General features: G+C 39.5%; 1 protein-coding gene across 4 annotated transcripts in view; it reads right to left on the reverse strand.

The window, feature by feature from the left end:
* Positions 1-473: 473 nt before the first annotated feature.
* Positions 474-20,454, reverse strand: part of MYLK4 (myosin light chain kinase family member 4) — a 78,276-nt gene continuing 58,295 nt past the window's right edge. For 3 of the 4 annotated variants that reach the window (XM_042870168.1, XM_042870169.1, XM_042870166.1), the window contains 13 exons: positions 20,329-20,404; positions 18,491-18,920; positions 17,646-17,665; positions 14,764-14,869; positions 13,800-13,893; positions 12,614-12,723; positions 11,383-11,524; positions 8,020-8,090; positions 7,233-7,361; positions 6,569-6,721; positions 6,152-6,224; positions 4,714-4,787; positions 474-2,466 (listed from right to left, as the gene is read on the reverse strand). In XM_042870168.1, the coding sequence (XP_042726102.1) occupies positions 4,740-4,787; positions 6,152-6,224; positions 6,569-6,721; positions 7,233-7,361; positions 8,020-8,090; positions 11,383-11,524; positions 12,614-12,723; positions 13,800-13,893; positions 14,764-14,869; positions 17,646-17,665; positions 18,491-18,920; positions 20,329-20,404 (1,452 nt within the window). In that variant the 3' untranslated portion in view covers positions 474-2,466; positions 4,714-4,739. The remainder of the gene's footprint in view (positions 2,467-4,713; positions 4,788-6,151; positions 6,225-6,568; positions 6,722-7,232; positions 7,362-8,019; positions 8,091-11,382; positions 11,525-12,613; positions 12,724-13,799; positions 13,894-14,763; positions 14,870-17,645; positions 17,666-18,490; positions 18,921-20,328; positions 20,405-20,454) is intronic. The other variant, XM_042870167.1, reaches the window with a different exon arrangement.

Genomic DNA, 20,454 nt, shown 5'->3' on the forward strand with positions numbered 1-20,454 from the left:
ATCCTTTGCTACAGTAGCCATTCCAAGGATGAAATGTTGGGCAGCTTATAGGTAAGACTCAAGAATACAACCATCATTATCCATGTTAGTAAGACTGAAAGATAAATCCCTTGAATATTTTAGCACCCTGCCCGGTTGCACAAGCAGGGAAGTAGAGAAGTACCCTGCCCTAAGCTCTTGCCTTTTGAAAGGGTCTTCCTTCTCAAAACAGTTGAAATGTGTCAAACTCTTCCATCCTTCCTAATACTTCACATGTGTATTTCTGACTAAGAGCTGTACAGCTGACCTTGGTGGATGTGTGTAACAGAGGCCATGTTCCTCAATAATCTTCCAGAGTATCAGTGGCCAACTCAGCACATTGGACTCTACATGGGCTGATCCTTATGGCATGAAGCTCTGAAACACAACTCACTTGAACAGATCCACAAGTGATAAATTTTCTTAATTAAACTGAACAACAAAGCAGATAAGACTATAGTCACACTGTTGTTTTTAGTACACTTAATGAGATTCAAAATGCCATGCAATTTATTCGTACTCGTGTAAATGTCCACCACAGGAAAAACAAAACCCCAAATCTTTAATACTGGCAGTAAAGTGTGCAATGAGATCTTGTCATTCCAGAGTTAGCCAGCTGTATTTGAGACTGATCATTAACTTTTTTACTGTACAAAAAGCTAACAGTATTTTGAAGGTAGTCAGATAGGAATGGGAACTCCAGCCCTAACAGAAATGTAGGTTTTCTATTCATTTTGCACAGGGAAACATGAATGGTGACTAAAGATAAAGCATCCTAGCTTCTACCTAAAGGTTATATTTTGGTTTTCTTGCTTTGAGGCTGCTCAAGAGCTGCTTTCCCAGAAAAACTTCCATTTCTGCTAGTCAAAGCTTACTTCAGTTAAGACTACAGATAAGGATTTTAAGGTGGCAGTGCTCTACGTGGTATCACAGTTACATGGCAAATCACTGTGTGATTGTAGTAATGGTTCTCATCTATTCACAGCTATTACAACACATCAATATTTCTCAGATTTCAGAGCTGTAAGAAGCCCTATTGGCTTACAGAAGCAGTCTTAATAGATCTACCACGATGGCTTTAAAACATTGGATTGAACTGGCTGTAGATAATGTCATGGCCACAATGTCCCATTAGTGGGCCCTTTTATTTCATTTGTGAGTGCTATTCAGAAAGGACAAAGGTGTGAAAATAATTCATTGGGTGGTAATGAATAATGCTGTTCGGTTTTGTCTTCATGTTGATCCCCTTTAATAAAAGACATAAATATAAACATGTATGAAATATATAATTAAATATATAGAGATAACTATGTTAATCTGTAGTTTGAACAGAACTGGATTAATCAAAGAAAAACTAAAGGCACTGCAATATGTCAGCATCATGGAATAAAATACTTGCTATGTGTGTAGATCTGAAACCAGGCAGTCATATACAGCAGGGTATAAGTCTCATTCCAACCTCACAGCCTAAGCAAGTAAGACTGAGGTTCACTTAATAAAGAACCATATTCAAACAGTATCAGAATTCAGCTGTTCTGACTCCTTACTTAGAAAGGCTTGGGAGTAAGATAAAAAAGAGAGAAAAGAAATCTTTAGAAAAAACAGGGCTTATAATGAGCAGAAGACTGACTCTCTTTGCCAATATTCTTAATCAGTTCTTAGCAATAAGGAAAGTCACTGGTGTGAAGTCAGCTTCTGTTAAAATAACTTGCAAAGCAGAGAAGAGAGTCTGCTTGGGCAAGACTGAATAGTGCCTTCTTTTCTTTCTCATGGAATTAATCCAAGTGTATTTAAAATGAACAGTAATTCACCAGGCTAAAAAATCATAAAATGTATTATGGTTGTAGCAAATTTGCCTATCTGCAAGGAAAGCCTCAATTCTCACTTCTCTTGGTATTAAATTATCATGGCTTTAAGTTGAGCAATTCCTTAGCTCATAAACTTCAAATCTTCTACATTATGCAGCTTTAAATTGACTTTTTTTGTTTTTTGTTTGTTTGGTTGGTTTTTTTGTGTGTGTGTGTTTTTATGATTTGATTCCAGTGTCAAACAGCCTTGCCTACACAGATAACAAAGTGCCAAGCTGTCTTCTTGGCTGACAAGAAACAGACAACTTAACCTGGTAATTTGAACCTTAAGGAGCATTTGATAATTAAATGAGAGTGGAGGACAAAATAGAAAAAACGTTGTTATGAAACTGAGCAAATGTGGCACTCCTGGACATGGAGAACATGGAGCTCCAGAAGAAACAACTTCTTAATAGAAAAATACTCTCCTTCTTTTGAAAGCTGAATAGAGAAGCAGCAGCTCAGAGATTCTGGGATTTATCCTGCAGCAAAAGTGCTGTTGGTCCATTTAGTAAAAGACTCAGTCATGGCAGGGAGGTAAAGCACCAAGCCTGCTGATATTTTCCAATCTCTTAGCAGCAGTAACCACACAGCAGCTTTTCTGCAAAACAAACAAAAGAAGAATCCAGTTACTTCAGCAGTATACATTTTTTATTTGGTTAAGCATTCTAAGACAACCACTCGGTGGTTTCTTTGTGCTTAAGGAAAAGAGGTGCTGAAGCAGTGCTGAAGATTCTTGTTTACAAGATTCTTGATTACTTGTTTAAAATGGGCTCTTGCAAACATCTTATTTGTGAGATGTTTTATAGAACACTAAAAAGACAAGGCCTTCTCTGTTAGGTGGAGAACAGCTCCTGGATGTCTCCCATGAAACACATTTACTCTGCTTTTGTTCCTCTTGCTGTACACACCCCAGCATGGAAAGGGAGAGTGCATACCTCTCCGTTTATTTGTTACCACTGCAAGCACTTATGATGCCAGGTCTAAATCAGCTGGCACTTGGGTGTATTGTTTTGGGGTAAATGTGGTAACCACACTACTTGCTTGATAAAAATAGCTTCAAAAACAAAGCAGGACTAGATCCACTCAAAGCAAGCTTAAATAAGCTCCAAATAGAAATAAACACACAGAGGAAACAACACTGCAAAAGCCAAAACGAGGTTTCCCTCCATGTTACGTCATGGGTGAGTTACTATGCTACAAAGCAATAAAAGGTTTATTACCAAACAGTTTTGACTGCTGTTGAGCAGTCAATTTATCTCAGAGTTGATGTTGGTTCCAATGGAAATGTGTGTAATACAGCGCTTCCTGGATTGGTGCGTTTTTAGTATTTGGTTGCTGTGCAGACAGTAACTTGAAATGGTAGATACAGACAAAACCTGTCTTGCAACAGGTCAAGAAAACCTCTTTTGAAATGTACTGCATAGAAGTACACAAGTGATTGGACCAAAATTTCATGTAACCTCTTCCAGCACCAGTGAAGTGGGGATGAATGCTGAGGACCACAAAGAAAATTTATTCCCAATGGATTCCCATTGCAGGAGGTGAAGCTGAGATGTTACGTATCAGACAGTTACGTGGCTTCATATGGCAAGCAGGAGATAATAATGGTACCTTAGTCCTCACTGACCTCCAGTGTACCATGGAAAGACAACTTCATGTACCCAGAATTGCTCATTTAAAGTTCATTAATTTGTGTGGGATTAGATCACACTGTATAGTACCTGGATTTAAATCCTCTGGTTAGTCAAAACAGGATGAAAAATTCAACCTCTCACAACAATCAATCTTTTTCATATGTTTCTGGACAAAATCTACTGCGAATAAAATCCATCGCATCCCTTGCCTTATCAAGCAGACAGTGGATGATGGTAGCACTAAAGACTTGCAAGCAGTGAAAAATGCGCTACTTTTATTTTGGTACCCTGGTTGCTACTCGTGATGCATGACTAAGAGGAAGTGGTTATACAGTGTGTGTGTTCTCAGCCTTGTCCACATCTTGACCCCACTGAGTTTTGCCCAGAGATGTCCTCAGAACATCTGAGTGGTTCCCATGGTCCTTCAGCAGAGTCACTAACATCTGTGGTATTTTGTAAAAGGACTGGGAATTGCTATACTGGTTTATGGAGATACAGCAGCTCCTGAGATAGATAGCTGGATTTCAAAGTGGCTGAGCAAGTATGCTTTGGTCAAAGAGTAGAGACGGAACATGAGAGTGGGCTTGAATCTCCCTGGCCACTATGGAGGAGGCAGCCAAGCCAGACTGAGAACCACTAATGAAGTTTTTGTTAATGAAAAGGCAAAGATGGGGAGATTGAAAGAGATGCTCTGTCAACACTGTTTTGGATGCTATGGGCTGAAAGGGCAGAGGAGTGTCCTGTCAGAATTAGGTCCTTAGAAGTGTGGAGCAAATTCTTTTAGGGAACACCTCACTTTCCTTTCAGTACAGTTACTGGAACTGCCCTGAGGGTCTGGCCCATGCCTTTACTAAAAAGTAATTACTTTTCATATTCCTACCCTTTAAAAACCATACTCTAACCACAGCATGAAAATCTGAAAGCTTTCAACACTGAGAAGTTATTGGGTGAAATATTGCCCCATGAGGTTTGCAGCACATATGGCTTCACATATACAAGGGTTTTTGTACACTGCTGTGAGTTGGTACAAGTGATAGAGCCAGCTTACATTTTGAATGCTTTCCAAACAACAGTGAGGATAGTGGTGAATACATGTTGGAATGTATAGTTAGAACTGTGCTTGGTTTTCGGCTTCCCACTGATCACTTCCACTGTGCAGTGGTATTTATTTATTAAAAAAAAAAACACAACACTTAGGACCCCAAACAAACCTTCTGTTTTGCAGCTCTTTCAGAGATTATGGATCTGAAGGTGCCCGGGAATCACAGTCTCCTTTAACTTTCTTCTAGAGAAAAACAAAAAAAGAAAGACAGCTGCCATTACTGAAGCATTAATTGAAGATCAGTCACATCTCAGCTCTAGTTAAAGTAATGCTAAAACGCTGCAACATCAGCATCTTTAGTGAAGCTGGTTTGGAAAGTGCAAATGGCATGAACAAAAAGTTTCTAGGGGAGGAGCCAAAAGGGTGCATGAATTGTAAGGTTCCTGTTAGGGGCAGGCTCTTCTTAAAAGAAAATTGGTGATAGGAAGCAGCATGCCAGGTGAGCAGCCTGTGCTCTTGCAGCATTTGGAAAAGACAGCCCGTTCCCCAGGTTACAACAGTCAGAGCCTCTCTGGAGCCAGACTAAAGGGACTGAATGCTGTTTTATGAAACAAACTCTCTTATTTTTACTGTCTGTGCTCACAATAAAAAAATCTAATAAGCTCAAGGGCATTGCTGTTCAGGGAAATGACCAAGAAAATTAAATTTCAATTAAAGTTATAACAATTTATTTGATTATTATTATTTCCCATTTTACACTACTTCTGGTTACCCTTACTTTGTGTAACAGGAATGTCTCTCAAAGACAGCCTTGTCAGGACACTACTCAGTCCATACCCGCCCCAAACCCACACCTCTCATCAGCAGATCTACTACTATTTTACTATCATCACAATCTTTCATCTTATTTCATGAAGATCATCTTAATAATTAATAATAGTCTTAGTGATAGGACAAGGGAGAATGGTTTTAAACTGAGACAGGGGAGGTTTAGGTTAGCTACTAAGAGGAAGTTTTTCACTCAGAGGGTGGTGAGGCACTGGAACAGATTGCCCAGAGAGGTTGTGGATGCCCCATCCCTGGAGGCATTCAAGGCCAGGCTGGATGTGGCTCTGGGCAGCCTGGTCTGGTGGTTGGTGAACCTGCAGTTAGCAAGGGGGTTGAAAACAGGTGGTCATTGTGATCCTTTTCAACCCAGGCCATTCTATGCTTCTATGATTCTATGATCCTAGGCATTACAGAAGTCATTTTACTTAACCTAGATTTGCTTTATCTGCAAAGGAGGTAGTGAATATTGCACTCAATGCTGCAAAAAATCAGGAAGGTGATTAAAGTGATCCCTCCCTTGAACCACTGAACTACAGCGTGGACTCAGATTCATCCAACGAGGAGCTCATCAACAGTCTGAATCTCCCACACTTATCAGTTAAATTAATTACAGCAGCTAAGTAAAAGAGAGGGAACACACATGGCTTACACTGGCAAGAAATTCAGCAGCAAGGTGGACTCAAAAACAGATGAGGGAAATTTCAAAGCAAATAATGATATGCCAACAGAGACAGGCAACAGCAGATCTACAATGCACAAATATATTTAAATTTAGGAACCTGGAGCCTGCAGTGGAGCTTGTGGTCTGATAACCATGGGTGTTTTAAGGCAGCAGTTGCACTTATTCTCCAGCTAAAAGAAAAACAGAATCCTATTAAGTATTTTTCCTAGAATTTCATAATTCAACAATTATCTCCTACAGATCTTGTGTTCTGCTGTCATGCAGTGCTGTCATTTTAGGATATTTTATGCCAGATGGCAGCTAGTCCAGGAAACCACTAGCAAAAACTCATTCAGGTAACTTCAGAGAATGTTATGGACTCAGTGAACATCAATAAAATGGCATATAAAAATATTTTACATGGACATTAAAAACTTTGATCTGTAATGATAATTCTGCAGTGGAACAGTACAAGTGATACAAGTAGGACACAATGGTAGCGAGCACATGTTTCCAAGATCCAGGAATCACGTACCATTTTTCCTTGATGAGAAGCTTAGAGATGAAATCTTTGGCTTGCTCAGAAACATCTTGAAACTCCTCATCTTCAAAATCCCAGCTGCAGGCCAGGATATTGTTGAGAGTCTCGTTGTCATCATCACCCAAAAAAGGAGACAATCCACTGAGGCTAAGTAAAGAGGAATATGCTAAGTCTTTCTGTCTCTTTCCCTTCCTGTACATGATCTCTGATGTGACATCTATGATTGTTCTGTTACTTCTGGCCCACCTTAGAATTTTTATTATCTAAGAAAATTTCCAGACCATTCCCATTTTCTCTATTTACATTTTTAAATAATCACTTTTTCTCCCTAACAAAATAAACATTACAGTCTTTCATTGAGGGTCATATTTTCCAGATCTCTGACTGCTTTTGCAGACATATACTGAGAGTTTATCAAGAGGTCCACAGTATTCTAGTCTAATACCTAATTGCTCAAGATAGATAGTGTAGTGAAACAAAGAAGGAAAGTTAATGGTGATTGGAAAAAGGGTCAGATTCCTGAATATGGAATTTGGAAAGAGGCCTACATTTTCTACTTTGTGTACAGATTTTGTCAGTCTTCCAAATAACAACAAATTTGGATGACTGACACAGATAACCTGAAAACAGCTTACAAAGCAGATCGAATCGTACTTACAGCATGTAAGCAATGACTCCTACACTCCACATGTCTGTAGGAAAGGAGACAAATTCATAATTCACAACTTCAGGAGCAAGAAATTCAGGAGTTCCAAAGTTTACTCGAAGTTTTTCCCTGGGTTTATATCTAGTCAAAGGAAACATTAATAAAAGAACATTATAGCTCTAAAGTTATATCGTAAGTTGCCCAGCACTTAGTGGGATGTCAGAAGCGTATGTGACATTCAGGAGGAGATCAAGGAACAGATAGAAGTACAAATTAAAAATAAATACCCATACATAGGAATGAAAAACATTTGTAAGCTTATATCATACTTCAGGATAAAACTCAACAACTAAACAAAGTAAGAAATTCAGATTTCAAAGATGACTTAGGGCAGCTGTTATCGTGCTTTGGAATCTTCCCCATATCATAAGTTATAGTATCTGCTTAAACAAGAAAGTGATAAAGCATGAATTGTACTGTAAAAGACCATGATGTTCTCTCATGCTCTCTTTTGAGAATAGAACAGACAAGGGGTTCCACAGATTTTGTCGACTTCAGCTGTACCAGTATACTTATTTGTTAGAATCAGACTCTTTGAACCTTCAATCTGAAAAAAGGCTTCAGAACAAAACTTTTTTTACCCAACTTCAAACATTCCTTATTAAAAGATGTCTTTGGAACCAACTTGTCACAAGAGCAGTAGGAGACCATTATGGGTCAAAGATGTAACTGCAAAGAAGTAATATTTCTTTGCTTCTTTCCTCATTCATTTACAATTATTAGTAACATAGGCACATACCTTCTTGCCAATCCAAAATCAATAATTTTTATTTGATTTGCAGATCGGTTCACGCACAGGATATTCTCAGGCTACCAAGAAAAACCAGAAAAGACTTCAGTAAGAAACAAGCATGACAAACAGAGCTTTTAGAAAACCATCGGGTGAAAACCACTGAGAAAAAGGTAAACATGCCATAAGCACCTTTTTCTTTCCACCCTGATCAGATTTCTCAGTATGGGTATAACCTCTTCTATCACACAGCAGTTGAGGTTGAGTGTTCTGTGTCTTGATAACTGCTTCTTTTTCTGCTTTTCAATTTGACATAAGGCAGCAGTTCAGATAAAGAACTTGTTGGGGGAATGAGACAGAGAACGTAGACTTCAATAGTGAGGTTTCAGGATGCTGGCATGGTGATTTTGCAGACCTTAGCAAGCTGACTCTGGAATTTTTAAAAGGTTTTTTTAAACAAATTTACTGGGCTTTGAAATTTATTTCTGTAAGTTTCTGTATTCATAGATGTTCTGGCAGTAACTGTCTGATTGAGCACTGACATATTATGCTAGTTACAGCAGCTTTATGTTTTCATCACATATTTTACCAGAAGGTGGGATTCACAGGTTAAATCCCTCTGGATTTTCACAGGGCCAATTGTTCTTCATTCCCCTGCAAGGAATCCATTGCTTACTAAATTACTCACAAATCAAACAGAAGGGAGCGAGGATAGAATCTGGCCAGTTGTCTTCAAAATGTAAATATCTAAAATAAATTCACTGCCAGCAGTTTTATAGTTTTATATACTTTGTCTCGTTGCTCGTTAAGTCCTCTTTGAAATAAAACAGCCCACAACACTTAAAACATTAGTTAACCTTCATCACCATTACTAATTCATTTTAAACTCAGGACTTGTAAGCATCATATGTCCATAGTTTCTGTGGTCACGGATGAGTATGGTCAAGATGAATTTCTTTCAATTTCAAACATTCTTCCTCAAACTCATTTGTTACTGACAACAACCTGTGAGTAAGCAAAATAGAATGGAGAATCTGTAACTGGCCAGCACATGAAAAGAAAGGTCTCTGAGAAGAATTCATTACATTGTATATGGGCCTCTTTGTCAGCAGTATGACATATAAAAACTGTGCCAACTCCAAGAACATAATTAATATGTCTCAAAGACTTATGTGAAGTTCTTGATAGGTTTTTGGTATCTAGATGTTTATAAAGAAAGAGAAAAGTAAGTCTGGTAAAGCAAGTGAATTGATAAAGCAACTGAAACAGATCCCAATAATCATCTGTTCACTTGCTTAACATGTGCAATAATATAAATGCTAACAACTCAGTTATTACAAGCCAAAAACAGCAGCTGTAATAAAAATCTCAACAAAGGCAAAACTCTCTTTGCACTTTTTAGTTCTTTTTGCTTTATTATAAAGCTGAGGAATACGTTATGGGCACTTTATAGACATTTGTAAAACTAAAGACATCATCCCCTTTTATTTCTGGACTAAATAAAGGTAAGAAATATATAATCATAGAAAGGTTCAGGTTGCAGAGGACTTTAAAGATCAACTAGTTCCAACCCCCTTCCACGGGCAAGGCTTCCAGCCACTAGATGAAGCTGCCCAGGGTCCCCTCCAACCTGGCTTTGAATGCCTCCAAGGATGAGGAATCCACCAGCTCTTTGGGCAGCCTATGCCAGCACCTTACCACCCTCTAAGTAAAAAATTTCTTCCTCATGTCTAACCTAAATCTCCCCTCTTTTAGTTTAAGGCCATTGCCCCTTGTCCTTTTGCTATCAGACCATGTAAACAGCTGTTCCCCTCCTGCTTGGAAGCTCCAACAAGTACTGGAAAGCTGTTGTGAGGTCTCCCTGGTTCCTTCCATTCTCCAAGCTAAACAAGCCCAACTCCCTCAAATTTTCTTCAAAAGAGAGGTGCTCCAGCCCTTCTGTCATTTTTGTGGCCCTCTTCTGGACCTGCTCAAACAACTCTACATCCTTATTGTGCTGGGGCAGCAGGTTTGGACACAGTACTCCAGATGTGGCCACAAGAGGGCAGAGCAGAGGGGGTACAATCACTTCCCTTGCCCTTGCTGGCCACCCATCTTTTGATGCAGCCTAGGATACTGTTGGCTTTCTAGACTGCAAGAGAACACTGCTGGCTCATATCCAGCTTTTCATCCATCAGGACCCCCAAGTCCTTCTCTGTATGGCTGCTCTCAATGAGTTCTTCTTCCAGCCTGTACTCATATCTGGAATCGCTGCAATTCAAGTGCAACACCTTTCACTTGAGTTTGTTAAACCTCATTAAGTTCTCGTTCTCATGTGCCCACTTTTTGAGCATGTCTAGGTCCTTCTGGATAGCATCCATGCTTTCTATCATGTCAACTGCACCACTCAGCTTGGTACCATCAGCAAACCTGCTGAGGGTGCACTCAATCCCACTGTCTGTCATTGATAAAGATCTTAAAGAGCACCAGCCCCAAAATGGACCACTGGGAGACACCACTCGTGACTGCCCTCCATCTGAATATAGAGACATTCACAACAGCCATTTGGCTACAAGTATCCAACCAATCCTTTATCCACCTAATAGTCTAGCTTTCAAATCCATATTTCTCCATTTTATTATTTAATAAAAACTTGGTTCAAGGAAAGAAGATCCAGCTTGAATGTCCAGACTATTGAAACATACCTTTACAAATTGTTTTCTAAGTGTGACAGCAATTAGCAGTCAGCCAGTGTAAGAATATGCAGTTGGTAAATTTGGTTTTAGATAGAAGGGACTTTCTGTGTATACACTTGAATAGTTCAGATTGCCAAGAAAATACTCAGTGGAGAATCCATCACTCTTTTCTGTACTTTCAGCTGTACTGGCAGTTTTTGTCTAACCTAACAGATGCTGTATTATTTGCATCAACCACTTTTTTTATTACTTTCATTTAGCAAATACTTTCTTATGTATTTGGCCTCAGCATGGTGTAAATGGAGTTAATTTCTATCCCATGGCCGATGCATAAGACAGAGATCTTGTGCAGCTGAATTACATAATATTTGCACAATATTTATAGATGGAAATGGAAAAAATGAAAATAGCAAGATATTGTTGCCAATATCTTTCTGGCTTTCTGTAAAATCATTCTGCAGAAAACTCAAGAGCTATGTAGCTTGATGACATATGACCATGATTCTCATCAAAGTTACTTCTGTAGTGATTTAACTGATCTCAATGTGGCTGAAGTAAATACACATCAGTTCAAGAAAAGCAGAATAAAGTTATTTGTTGTTTCTGCCATGGGAATCTGCTAAGCGGCATGGCCTAACATTAAAGAACAAAATTTCCACAGCTGTCATTGCGCAAAACAAACGTGTAAGTTCTCTACCTTTAGATCCAAGTGAAGGATGTACATTTGGTGCATGTACTGAATTCCCTCGCAGATCTGTTTTATGAATGAGATTGTATCCATTTCTGTCAAATTGCAGTTCTCATCAATTATTCGGTCAAATAATTCACCTCCTTCCACACTGATGAGAAAAAGACATCAAGATGAGAAAAGGTCATCAAGTTCAAGTCCAAATCCAAACCCATGCAATTACAATTGTATAGAATTTAAACTGTTGACTATTTTAAGGATTCACGATCAGGTTCAGTGAGAGGGGTCTACAACATGAGCTTGTATTCTGATCTGAATTTCCCACATACTCGGTACTGATACATACTAGCCATAATTTCTTCAAAGTTTGAGAACCTAGTCTCCCATTCATTGAGAGATGCTGTCTTGGGACATAATTTTGCACCAGTGGAATTAATGACATCACATGGAAAACCAAGACAACATGCTACACAATCTGCATTAAATCCTTGGTCTTCTCCATCAGAGCTTAAGAGGGACATGATATAAAATTTCAATTTGAAGCAACATAAAATCAATGAAAATGACTTCTTAATTTCTTATTACATTTCAGAATACCTCCATCTTACTGACTGATATCTATGCTGACTTCTTTTGTGTTATACCAATTGTGTAAATCAAGTCCATGGGACTACCTACGAATATACAGAAAAGTCAAGTTCTTCTGCCATACATTTCAGTGTATTAGCTGCATCCTTTTTGGCTTCCAGAAAAAGAAGCAACATCTATTTGTTTTTAAGGCAGCTATTTTGAAACTAATAAGCCTGATAAACCAGCATAAAAGGCAGGTTAATCCATTCAGGCATCCAGTAAAAGATCATCCACAGCATCTACAGTAGGCATCTATTCATTGTAAGATGTCTTTTCATTTGCCTCACAGAAGTGGAGATATTCTGAGATGCCTGTCTCTTAGTTGACACAAAGTACCATTTGAAATTAAAGACAAGCTACATAACAGCTCTATCCTCAAATGGTATAGTGGCTTTACATCACCTGGAGTGTGGAGCATCACTTGAAAAAAATACATAAATGGCTCCATGGCACTTTTTCTTATTTTTTTCCCAATTATTGTTCCTGGGAACATATTTCATATGTCCTTTCTACCTGCTAAAAGCTTTATTTCTAATTTCGGGCAAAATAAGAAGGAAACAAACAGTTCTAGCAAAAGTGGTAAAGACAGAAATTGGAAGAACACACTTACTATTCCATGACTAGGACAATGTCATTTTTTGACTCAAAGGCGTCATAGAGCTGGATAAGATTCACATGATTCAACTGGTTCATGACACTGATTTCATTCTTTACTTCATTCTGTAAAGAATCATGAATATTGTTTCAGAGGTTGTTTTTTTGTTGTTTTTTATTTTCTAAGACAGGCACATGGACAAAGACAAATTCAGTTTGGACCAGATATCTACGTTATCTTCATGTTTTCACTTGTGTTAAGCAAATCCAAGGTTTGCCTTTGATTGTTCCTGCAATGGTAGACATCAAGGCAATAAGCACTAGACTGAACTCATAGCTTGAGTAGGGGGCTGCTTCAGTAATACGCAAGGAGAAAAAGGGAGGGGAAAAAAAGAGCAAAAGCACACATGGGCAAGCAGTAATCTGTCTAAGAAAAGTCCAGGACAGTCCTCAAAACCTCCCTCTTCAATCAGGGGGGAAAGACAGATGCCTCTGTTCAGTCCAGCTATTTTAAATGTGCAGTTTAGGGTGGCTGAGTCATTATCCAATGGTGCCAATCTCTCTTCTGACTATAATGGGATTCTTGATGATCAGCTTACCCACAGACAGCTATACCTTAGAGAACCACAGATAGCTGAGACAGATCCCACCCTTGACTACCATTAATGACACAGCTGTCACAGAAAAGATGCTAGGAATGTCTTTCTTATGAAAGCAAGCCCCAGATGGCCATGAGTTTTGCAAAACAGGTCAGACTAATTCTTCTCATTTATATTTGTGTTGATGTCAGGAGCCCAGATCAAGCCTGTAATCAGCATACCTCACAGTGACATGAATTCATTGCAGTAAGGATAGAGTGGGGTGGAGGGGGAAGTATGCTATTTCACAGGCCAGACCATCAGAAAAAACACTAATAGAATTAAAAGTAGGGGGAAAAAAAAAAAAAAAAAAAAAAAAAAAAAAAGGAAAGCCAAAGAAACACAAAGATATGAAAAGAAAGTAGGAAAAGTTGTGATTAAAAAAGTAAAACAAAAAATATGAGAAAAGCCAGAAAGAAGACTTTGATGAGCAGAGAAACAGCTGCAGAGCCAATGGTAAGTCAGCAGGTTTTATGACTATGATGGCTTGTGAGCCACTTGGACATGGTCTGTTGAGTAAGTGAAGAAGAGTGTGGGGTCCATTAATGAACAAAGACTACCAACCTTCTCTTTATCTCCTCTGGCTTTTATAATTTTGGCTGCTAGCTTGAGACCTGTTGCTTTCTCTTCACATTTGTGTACCATACCAAATCGTCCTCTGGGGAAAAAAGGGAAAAAATATTAATCAAACCATACAGTTGCATTGCCCTTGTGTGCAAACTAAGTTATACAGAATGGAAAAATTCCTCTCCCTACTGAGTTCCATTTCAATTGCTCTATTGCTGCTATTTTATTGTGTAAATCAGACTTGCTACCGCTCATTTAGGCACACCAAAATTACACTGTTGCAGTTGATATTATTCCACTTTTATGATTCATTAACATTCACTTCATTACTTCTAACATCTTTTAATGTGTGATGAGGTATCCAAGGCAAGCTAACAGAAATACATACTGTAATGATAATAACTCATAATAACTCACTTATGAGCACGATCTGCCTCTCCCCACCTCATCATTCTACCCCAAGGGAAGGCTGCGATTTCACGATGAAACAAAGCCTTCTCAAGATCATGTTGCTACCAGAAATGACAATATCACTCTATCATAAACTATGGCAGCATGAAAGATCTAGCCACTTGGTCTGTCAGATTAGCTTGCTGGTCTACCTGAAAACATTCAGGTATTTTCAGGGATGGGCTATGCTGAGGGAAAGAAGGCTACAACGTGTTTCTATATCCCACTGGCTTCAATGTGAAGTACTGTCACATCCTAGAAGCATCATGACAAAACCTGAGGGCAGATGGCTGACCTAGAACAAAACCAAATACAAACCAACTTTGGTGGTGCCAAACCTTCAGCCAAAATTCACTCACACAGTAAAACCAACCTCCTGCTTTAATTCCTCTCTAAGTACTGTTAAAGCTTAGCCTTTCTAGGGAGGCACGATGCTTCCATTTACCTCCTGGGGTTCCTGGCTGTAAACTCTTGCCTTGCTTTACATGTTGATTGGATTCACTTGACTTACCCTCCCAAGATTTCATTCCTGTTGACATTATAATAACTGCTGATGCCCACCGTTTTGGCTGAAACAATCCGGTGATCAAATGGTGCTGGTGGAGTAGAAGTATCATCTACAGAAGAAAAAACAGCGTATGAGTGGTCACATGCAGTGCTTGTCTGCCTCATATATTTCAGTCCTTCTTTCCCCAAGATAAATTAATTTAAGAACTGAATAATCTTACTGTAAGTTAAATAGATATGTCTCTCCGTTATTCAGAAAGGGTTTTACTCCAGAGCTCTGGTTCAGAAAGCACAGTGTCACAGGGGAGCTACACTAAGACAAGTACTCCTCTACTTACTTAGCACCTTCTGCACTGTGAGTGTCAGGAGCAGCATGAGGCTAGACTGCTAGACTAAGCCAGTGCAGCTTCATGCCCACAAGACAGTTTGTTTAGAAGATTTGGAAGGATTTTTTTCCTATCCAATTTTTAATTTCCCAGGAACTGTTAATAGATGAGTATATACTGTAATTCTCTCCTGGTATAGAAAGAGATACAGAGCTTTTCTGTAAGCCCAGCTAGATGATGTCATCTCCCTTCTTATGGTGTTCATAGCAAAGAATCCCTTCTCTACTGGCCATCTGATTGATACAATTTGTCATGCTCCCCAGCATTGTGTCTGCCTTTAGAGATTTCATTAACTGCTTGTGCACACAATGGAGTTTCATCCTGTCATGTAACACTTGGGGTTTCCAATATGGCTCAGGGTCCAATGTGGTAGACACACGCTGCTTTGAAGAGCTGCTATGCTTAAAAAAGAAGACAGGTAAATGGAAAAGAGGGACACAGTAAAGAGATGGCTTCCTTGGAGCACAGACACAGAGTTTTGGCACAAATGTAGATCTCCATTATTATTGTCAAGACCTTCGCACGTGGGATGTTCTGCCATCCTCATGTCAAAATCTCTGCTGCATACCAGCCCTGCATGCGTGATTTCTCTTTGAATATTTTGCAAGACATTGCGATTCCAAATTCATACTCATGTTGTTTTTCACTTGATTGATATTGCCAGGAGTGACCTTTGGCTGACCAAGGTGACAAATACTTCAGCTGGTTGGGAAGGTTAGAGCCACAGTGCTTTAACATGAGCTCTCTGGTCTGGAATGCCAGGTCTTTTTTGTGAGGGGCTTGTTGAGCAATTTGAAAACCATTCATTCCTCCAATGAAAATGATTAAAACCACAAACAAAAGAAAAGAAAAACATGACAGCATGTAGCTGGCAGGAACACTCATTAATGTAACAGTGGAGTGTCCTTATTGAAAGCAAATATCCAGGATACCAGCTATGTACCTAGATTTTTTTGACTGTTAATAACTTACATGGACAGGAAGTTAGTTCATGGTCAAGAAATTGTGAAAAGCTGGGGCTCCAGGAGGTTTGCCACCTACTTGTGATTCTGCAGAGCTTGAATTGCACGTCCTTAAGTATGAGCCTTTGTATGTTACCAAACGAGCATCTACCCTAAAGGCAGAATTTGACCCTAATGACACAAACTCCAAGGGCCCCAGCATGTAACTGGTGGAAGAATATGGGGTTTTGAATGCTCAACTCTCAAATGTTACCAAACTTTGAGCAAGAAAGTGCTCATTTGAAGAAGTCAGATCATGTGTCTGAGTTTTAGCCTTCAAGATTTTTTCAGTGACAAATCCTCCATTTTTGTTTTACTGCATACCAAAGGGGATTTCTCACTATTCAAGAATGTCTTGCTGTTACAGATGAAAGACACTCCAAGAGAGAGACACTAACTTTAATGCCATCCCTAACAATCTGCCAGAGCTCAGGACAGCTTATGAGTTGAGATTTTTAGCTTACTATCTCCTGTTTTTGTTAGAGAATCTAAGAGCCTCACACAGATATTTAATTCATTGTTTCCTTTTCCCACTCCACCCTGCATTCCCAAAGCAAAGAAAACCATTGTTTCCTATGTGTGTGCATGCATATGTAAACATCTTCAAACCCATCAGGCCATCACCTCATGTTTCATCATTTATGTGCAGGGATAAACACTGAAATTCTCAAGCAGAAGTGTTAGGTGTTAGAAATCTCTGCTTCACTCTGCTTTAGAATTCAGTGCCTGAACACCATTTATACAACTTTTCAGCAGCATCAGTCAGGCCTCCACACAGCAGTTTGTACTTCTTTATTTTATAGACTACAGTTCTCACTTCAGATTGCTATAGCACTGATGTGAGGAACCTGGTTTTTCAGACTACATCCAGAACACTGTGGTTAATATATGTTCTTAGCACCTCCACAAGTCAACCAGTTTTGTCACACATTATGTAATTCCTCCCACTACTCCATGTCTGAAAGTTCTAGCTCTCTGTTGTCAAAAGAAGAGGGAAAGAGGATAGTATCAGTGGAGTAGTTGTGGCAAAAGCAAATCAGTTGTGACTAATTTCTGTAAGAACAGAAGCCTCTATGAAAAGATAAGCCAACTCCTCAGGTAATAAATGTTGGTAGAATTCGATGGAAGCAAACAGAACTATCGTATTTCCCATCACTTTACGATGTGGTCTGTGAACAACTGCTTCCCATTAGGGCTACCATCCACTTCTTTTTCCTCTTACTAATTATGTTCTTTATGTCATTATTCTCTATGGATGTCTCTGTCTGGCCATCACCCTCAATACTGGTGAAATAAAATGGTTTGGTTTTGCCTTTAGAAATACTTCCTGTACAAGCCCTGGATTTTATTTTAGTTTTACACATTCCATCAGAGCTTTCTGCATGTAGCTTGCTCTGCTGTCATCTTTGATTAGGCCTTCAACATTCACTCAAAGCTTACTGCTACCATATACTGAAATTGGCAGATCTGCTCAGTGACTGAACTATGATTTCCTGTACCTTTTCCACAGCCTTTACACCTGCAAAGACAAAACATGGCATTAGAGCAAGGTACACTTAAAGCAGAGAAAATTTAGAAATATATGTGAAAAACACCTACACACATACTGCATTCAAACATTAGGCTATTTTGCTTAATGGTGTAAAATAATACGGTTAAATAAACTGATTTAATACTCAGAGGAATAAAATGACCTCTAAGTAATCGTGACAGCAGAATGATTCTTCATTACTGAAATGCCTACTTGAGTTCTACTGATTTTAACATTTGACTATCAATCTCACCTTTAAAGCAATGGGAGAGGACTGGGATTTCACTCTGTTCTTATAGGTTCCTGAGAGCTTAAACTGGTTTATCCCTGAAAGGCTAAATATAAATGCAGCACAGAAAGAACTACAGTAAACAAGTTTATCAGTATAATTTTCTGGGCAAAGTTTTACAATCTTATATTATCAAGTTACTAAATTTTGTAGTAACTTAATTTGCAAATGGTACGTGGCCTAACCTAACCTTAATTTGTTCATATGTTCTATGATGCTGCAATAAATAAACATTACAGAGTGGGAGAATGCTCATCAGTGATTAAGAATAGCATATAACAGTTCTCATATTCTTTCTTCTAAGCAAGTAACCAAAATACACTGCCAGTACTATGTATGGTAGATTGACTGTCTGTTTTCAGGCTTAGAGATTAGAGACAGATGAAGTCATTTTATATTTTTGTATCGGACTGGATTTTCACTAGTATTTATACTAATTAGTTACTTTGACTTAAAACCTGAACTACATGTTTTTCTAAAGCAAGGGTCTCTTAAGAATGTACAGTCTGAGTTTCAGGCCTTACGTTCCCTCCGGTGCCTCTTGATCATGGCTTTGTCCTGCCTCATCTTCATTTTGGGAAGATGCTGATGGCTCCTCATCCTCTTTTTCATTATTACTATCAACTCCCTCCCCTTCATTCATCCTCTCTTCTTGTTCTTCAACTCCAGGCACCTGTTGCTCCTCCTTCGTCTCCTCATCTGCTGACTCCCTCTCTATCTCCTGCCCAGTTATCCTTTGACAAGCATCATCAACAGCATCATCTTCTTCCTGTACTGAGCTTCTCCTGTAGCAGCTTTCAAAAGCTATTTCTTCTTTCTCCTCTGTTTCTTCAGAATGAGATTCAGGGGAATCCATCTGTAGCAGAACAGTACTTTCCCTCTCAGCATTTTCCTTGTTGAGCTTATCGACTTCTTCTTCGTGACAACAGGACTGGCTGTTCTGGATGACCCCCTCTGAAAGCAAATAGATCAGCAAGAAATATGTCAGTAGTTCTCTTAGAGTCAGTAACCATACTGAAGTGGAACTTGCATGCTCAAAATCACCTCCACTGTATTTTGAACAAAGCACTTGCTTTCTTCTCCTACTTTCAACTTCAGTGTAAATATCTCCTAAGTGAATGAAAAGCCCTAAGCTTCAGCAGAGTTCTTTTTCTTCAGGACTGGGACATTACGGGCCTTTCAGAAACAGCAGTGGAAAAAGCTTTTCTCATTCAAATTTATTGTCAGGTTAATGAGACCCTGGTGCAAAGCTTTTCTTTGAGCAGTTTACCACCAACAAAGCTGGTGAGGAGTCTTAAGCAGAAGTCTTACAAGGTGTGACTGAAGAAACTGGGCTTGTTTAGTCTGGAGAAGAGGAAGCCCAGAGGAGACCTAACCACTCATTACAACTACCTGAAGGGAGGTTGCAGTGAGGTGAGATGATTGCTCTCTTCTCTCAGGTGCAATAGGACCAGTGGTAACGGCATCAATTTGTATCAGGGGAGGTTCAGGTTAGATATTAGGAACAGTTTCTTCTCTGAAGGAGTAGTAATGCATTGGAACAAGCTGCCAGGGAGGCAGTGGAATTGCTGTCCCTGAAGGTGTTCAAGAAATATGCAGATCACAGAATCACAGAATCACAGAATTGTAGGGGTTGGAAGGGACCTCCAGAGATCATCGAGTCCAACCCCCCTGCCAAAGCAGGTTCCCTACACCAGGTAGCACAGGTAGGCATCCAGGCAGGTCTTGAACATCTCCAGAGAAGGAGACTCCACCACCTCCCTGGGCAGCCTGTTCCAGTGCTCCGTCACCTCACTGTAAAGAAGTTCTTGCGCATGTTTGTGCGGAACTTCCTATGCTCCAGTTTCTGGCCATTTCCCCTTGTCCTGTCTCCATTCACCACTGAAAAGAGTCCGGCCTCGCCATTCTGCCCCCCACACCTTAGATATTTATAGACCTGGATCAGGTCCCCTCTCAGTCTCCTTTTCTCAAGGCTGAACAGACCCAGTTCACTCAGCCTTTCCTCATAGGGGAGATGCTCCAGGCCCTTCACCATCTTCGTGGCCCTCCGTGGCACTGATATGGTTAGTGGGCATGGTGGTGATGGGTCAGTGCTTAGACATGATCTTTGAGGTCTTTTCCAACCTTAATGATTCTATGATTCCATAATTCTTTACACATAGACACATGACAAGTTGCTTGGATGTGATGGCAACGTTTCTTGTACTATTCTCATGTATGCTGGTGAGCACATACAGAACCCAAGCAAGAGCTGCTCAGGAGAGCACAGGTGACTTCTGTGAGGGTTATTAGTGAAGTAGTAAGGACTTTGCAGCTTTGCTCTTAGGAACTTGAAACTGATCAGAAGAAAAAACATTCTAACCTGCTGAATCTGGTGGTTCCTCCTCTTGTATTGAATTTGTTCCCGTCTCACTCAAATGCAACTTTTCTTTGACGACCTGTGGAAAAGGCAATAGATACATCAGTCAGCAAACAGAGTGTTCACGTT

The sequence above is a fragment of the Lagopus leucura genome, unplaced genomic scaffold, assembly GCF_019238085.1.
Source record: "Lagopus leucura isolate 7727_CA_CO unplaced genomic scaffold, USGS_WTPT01 Super-Scaffold_100002, whole genome shotgun sequence".
Taxonomy (NCBI): Eukaryota; Metazoa; Chordata; class Aves; order Galliformes; family Phasianidae; genus Lagopus; species Lagopus leucura.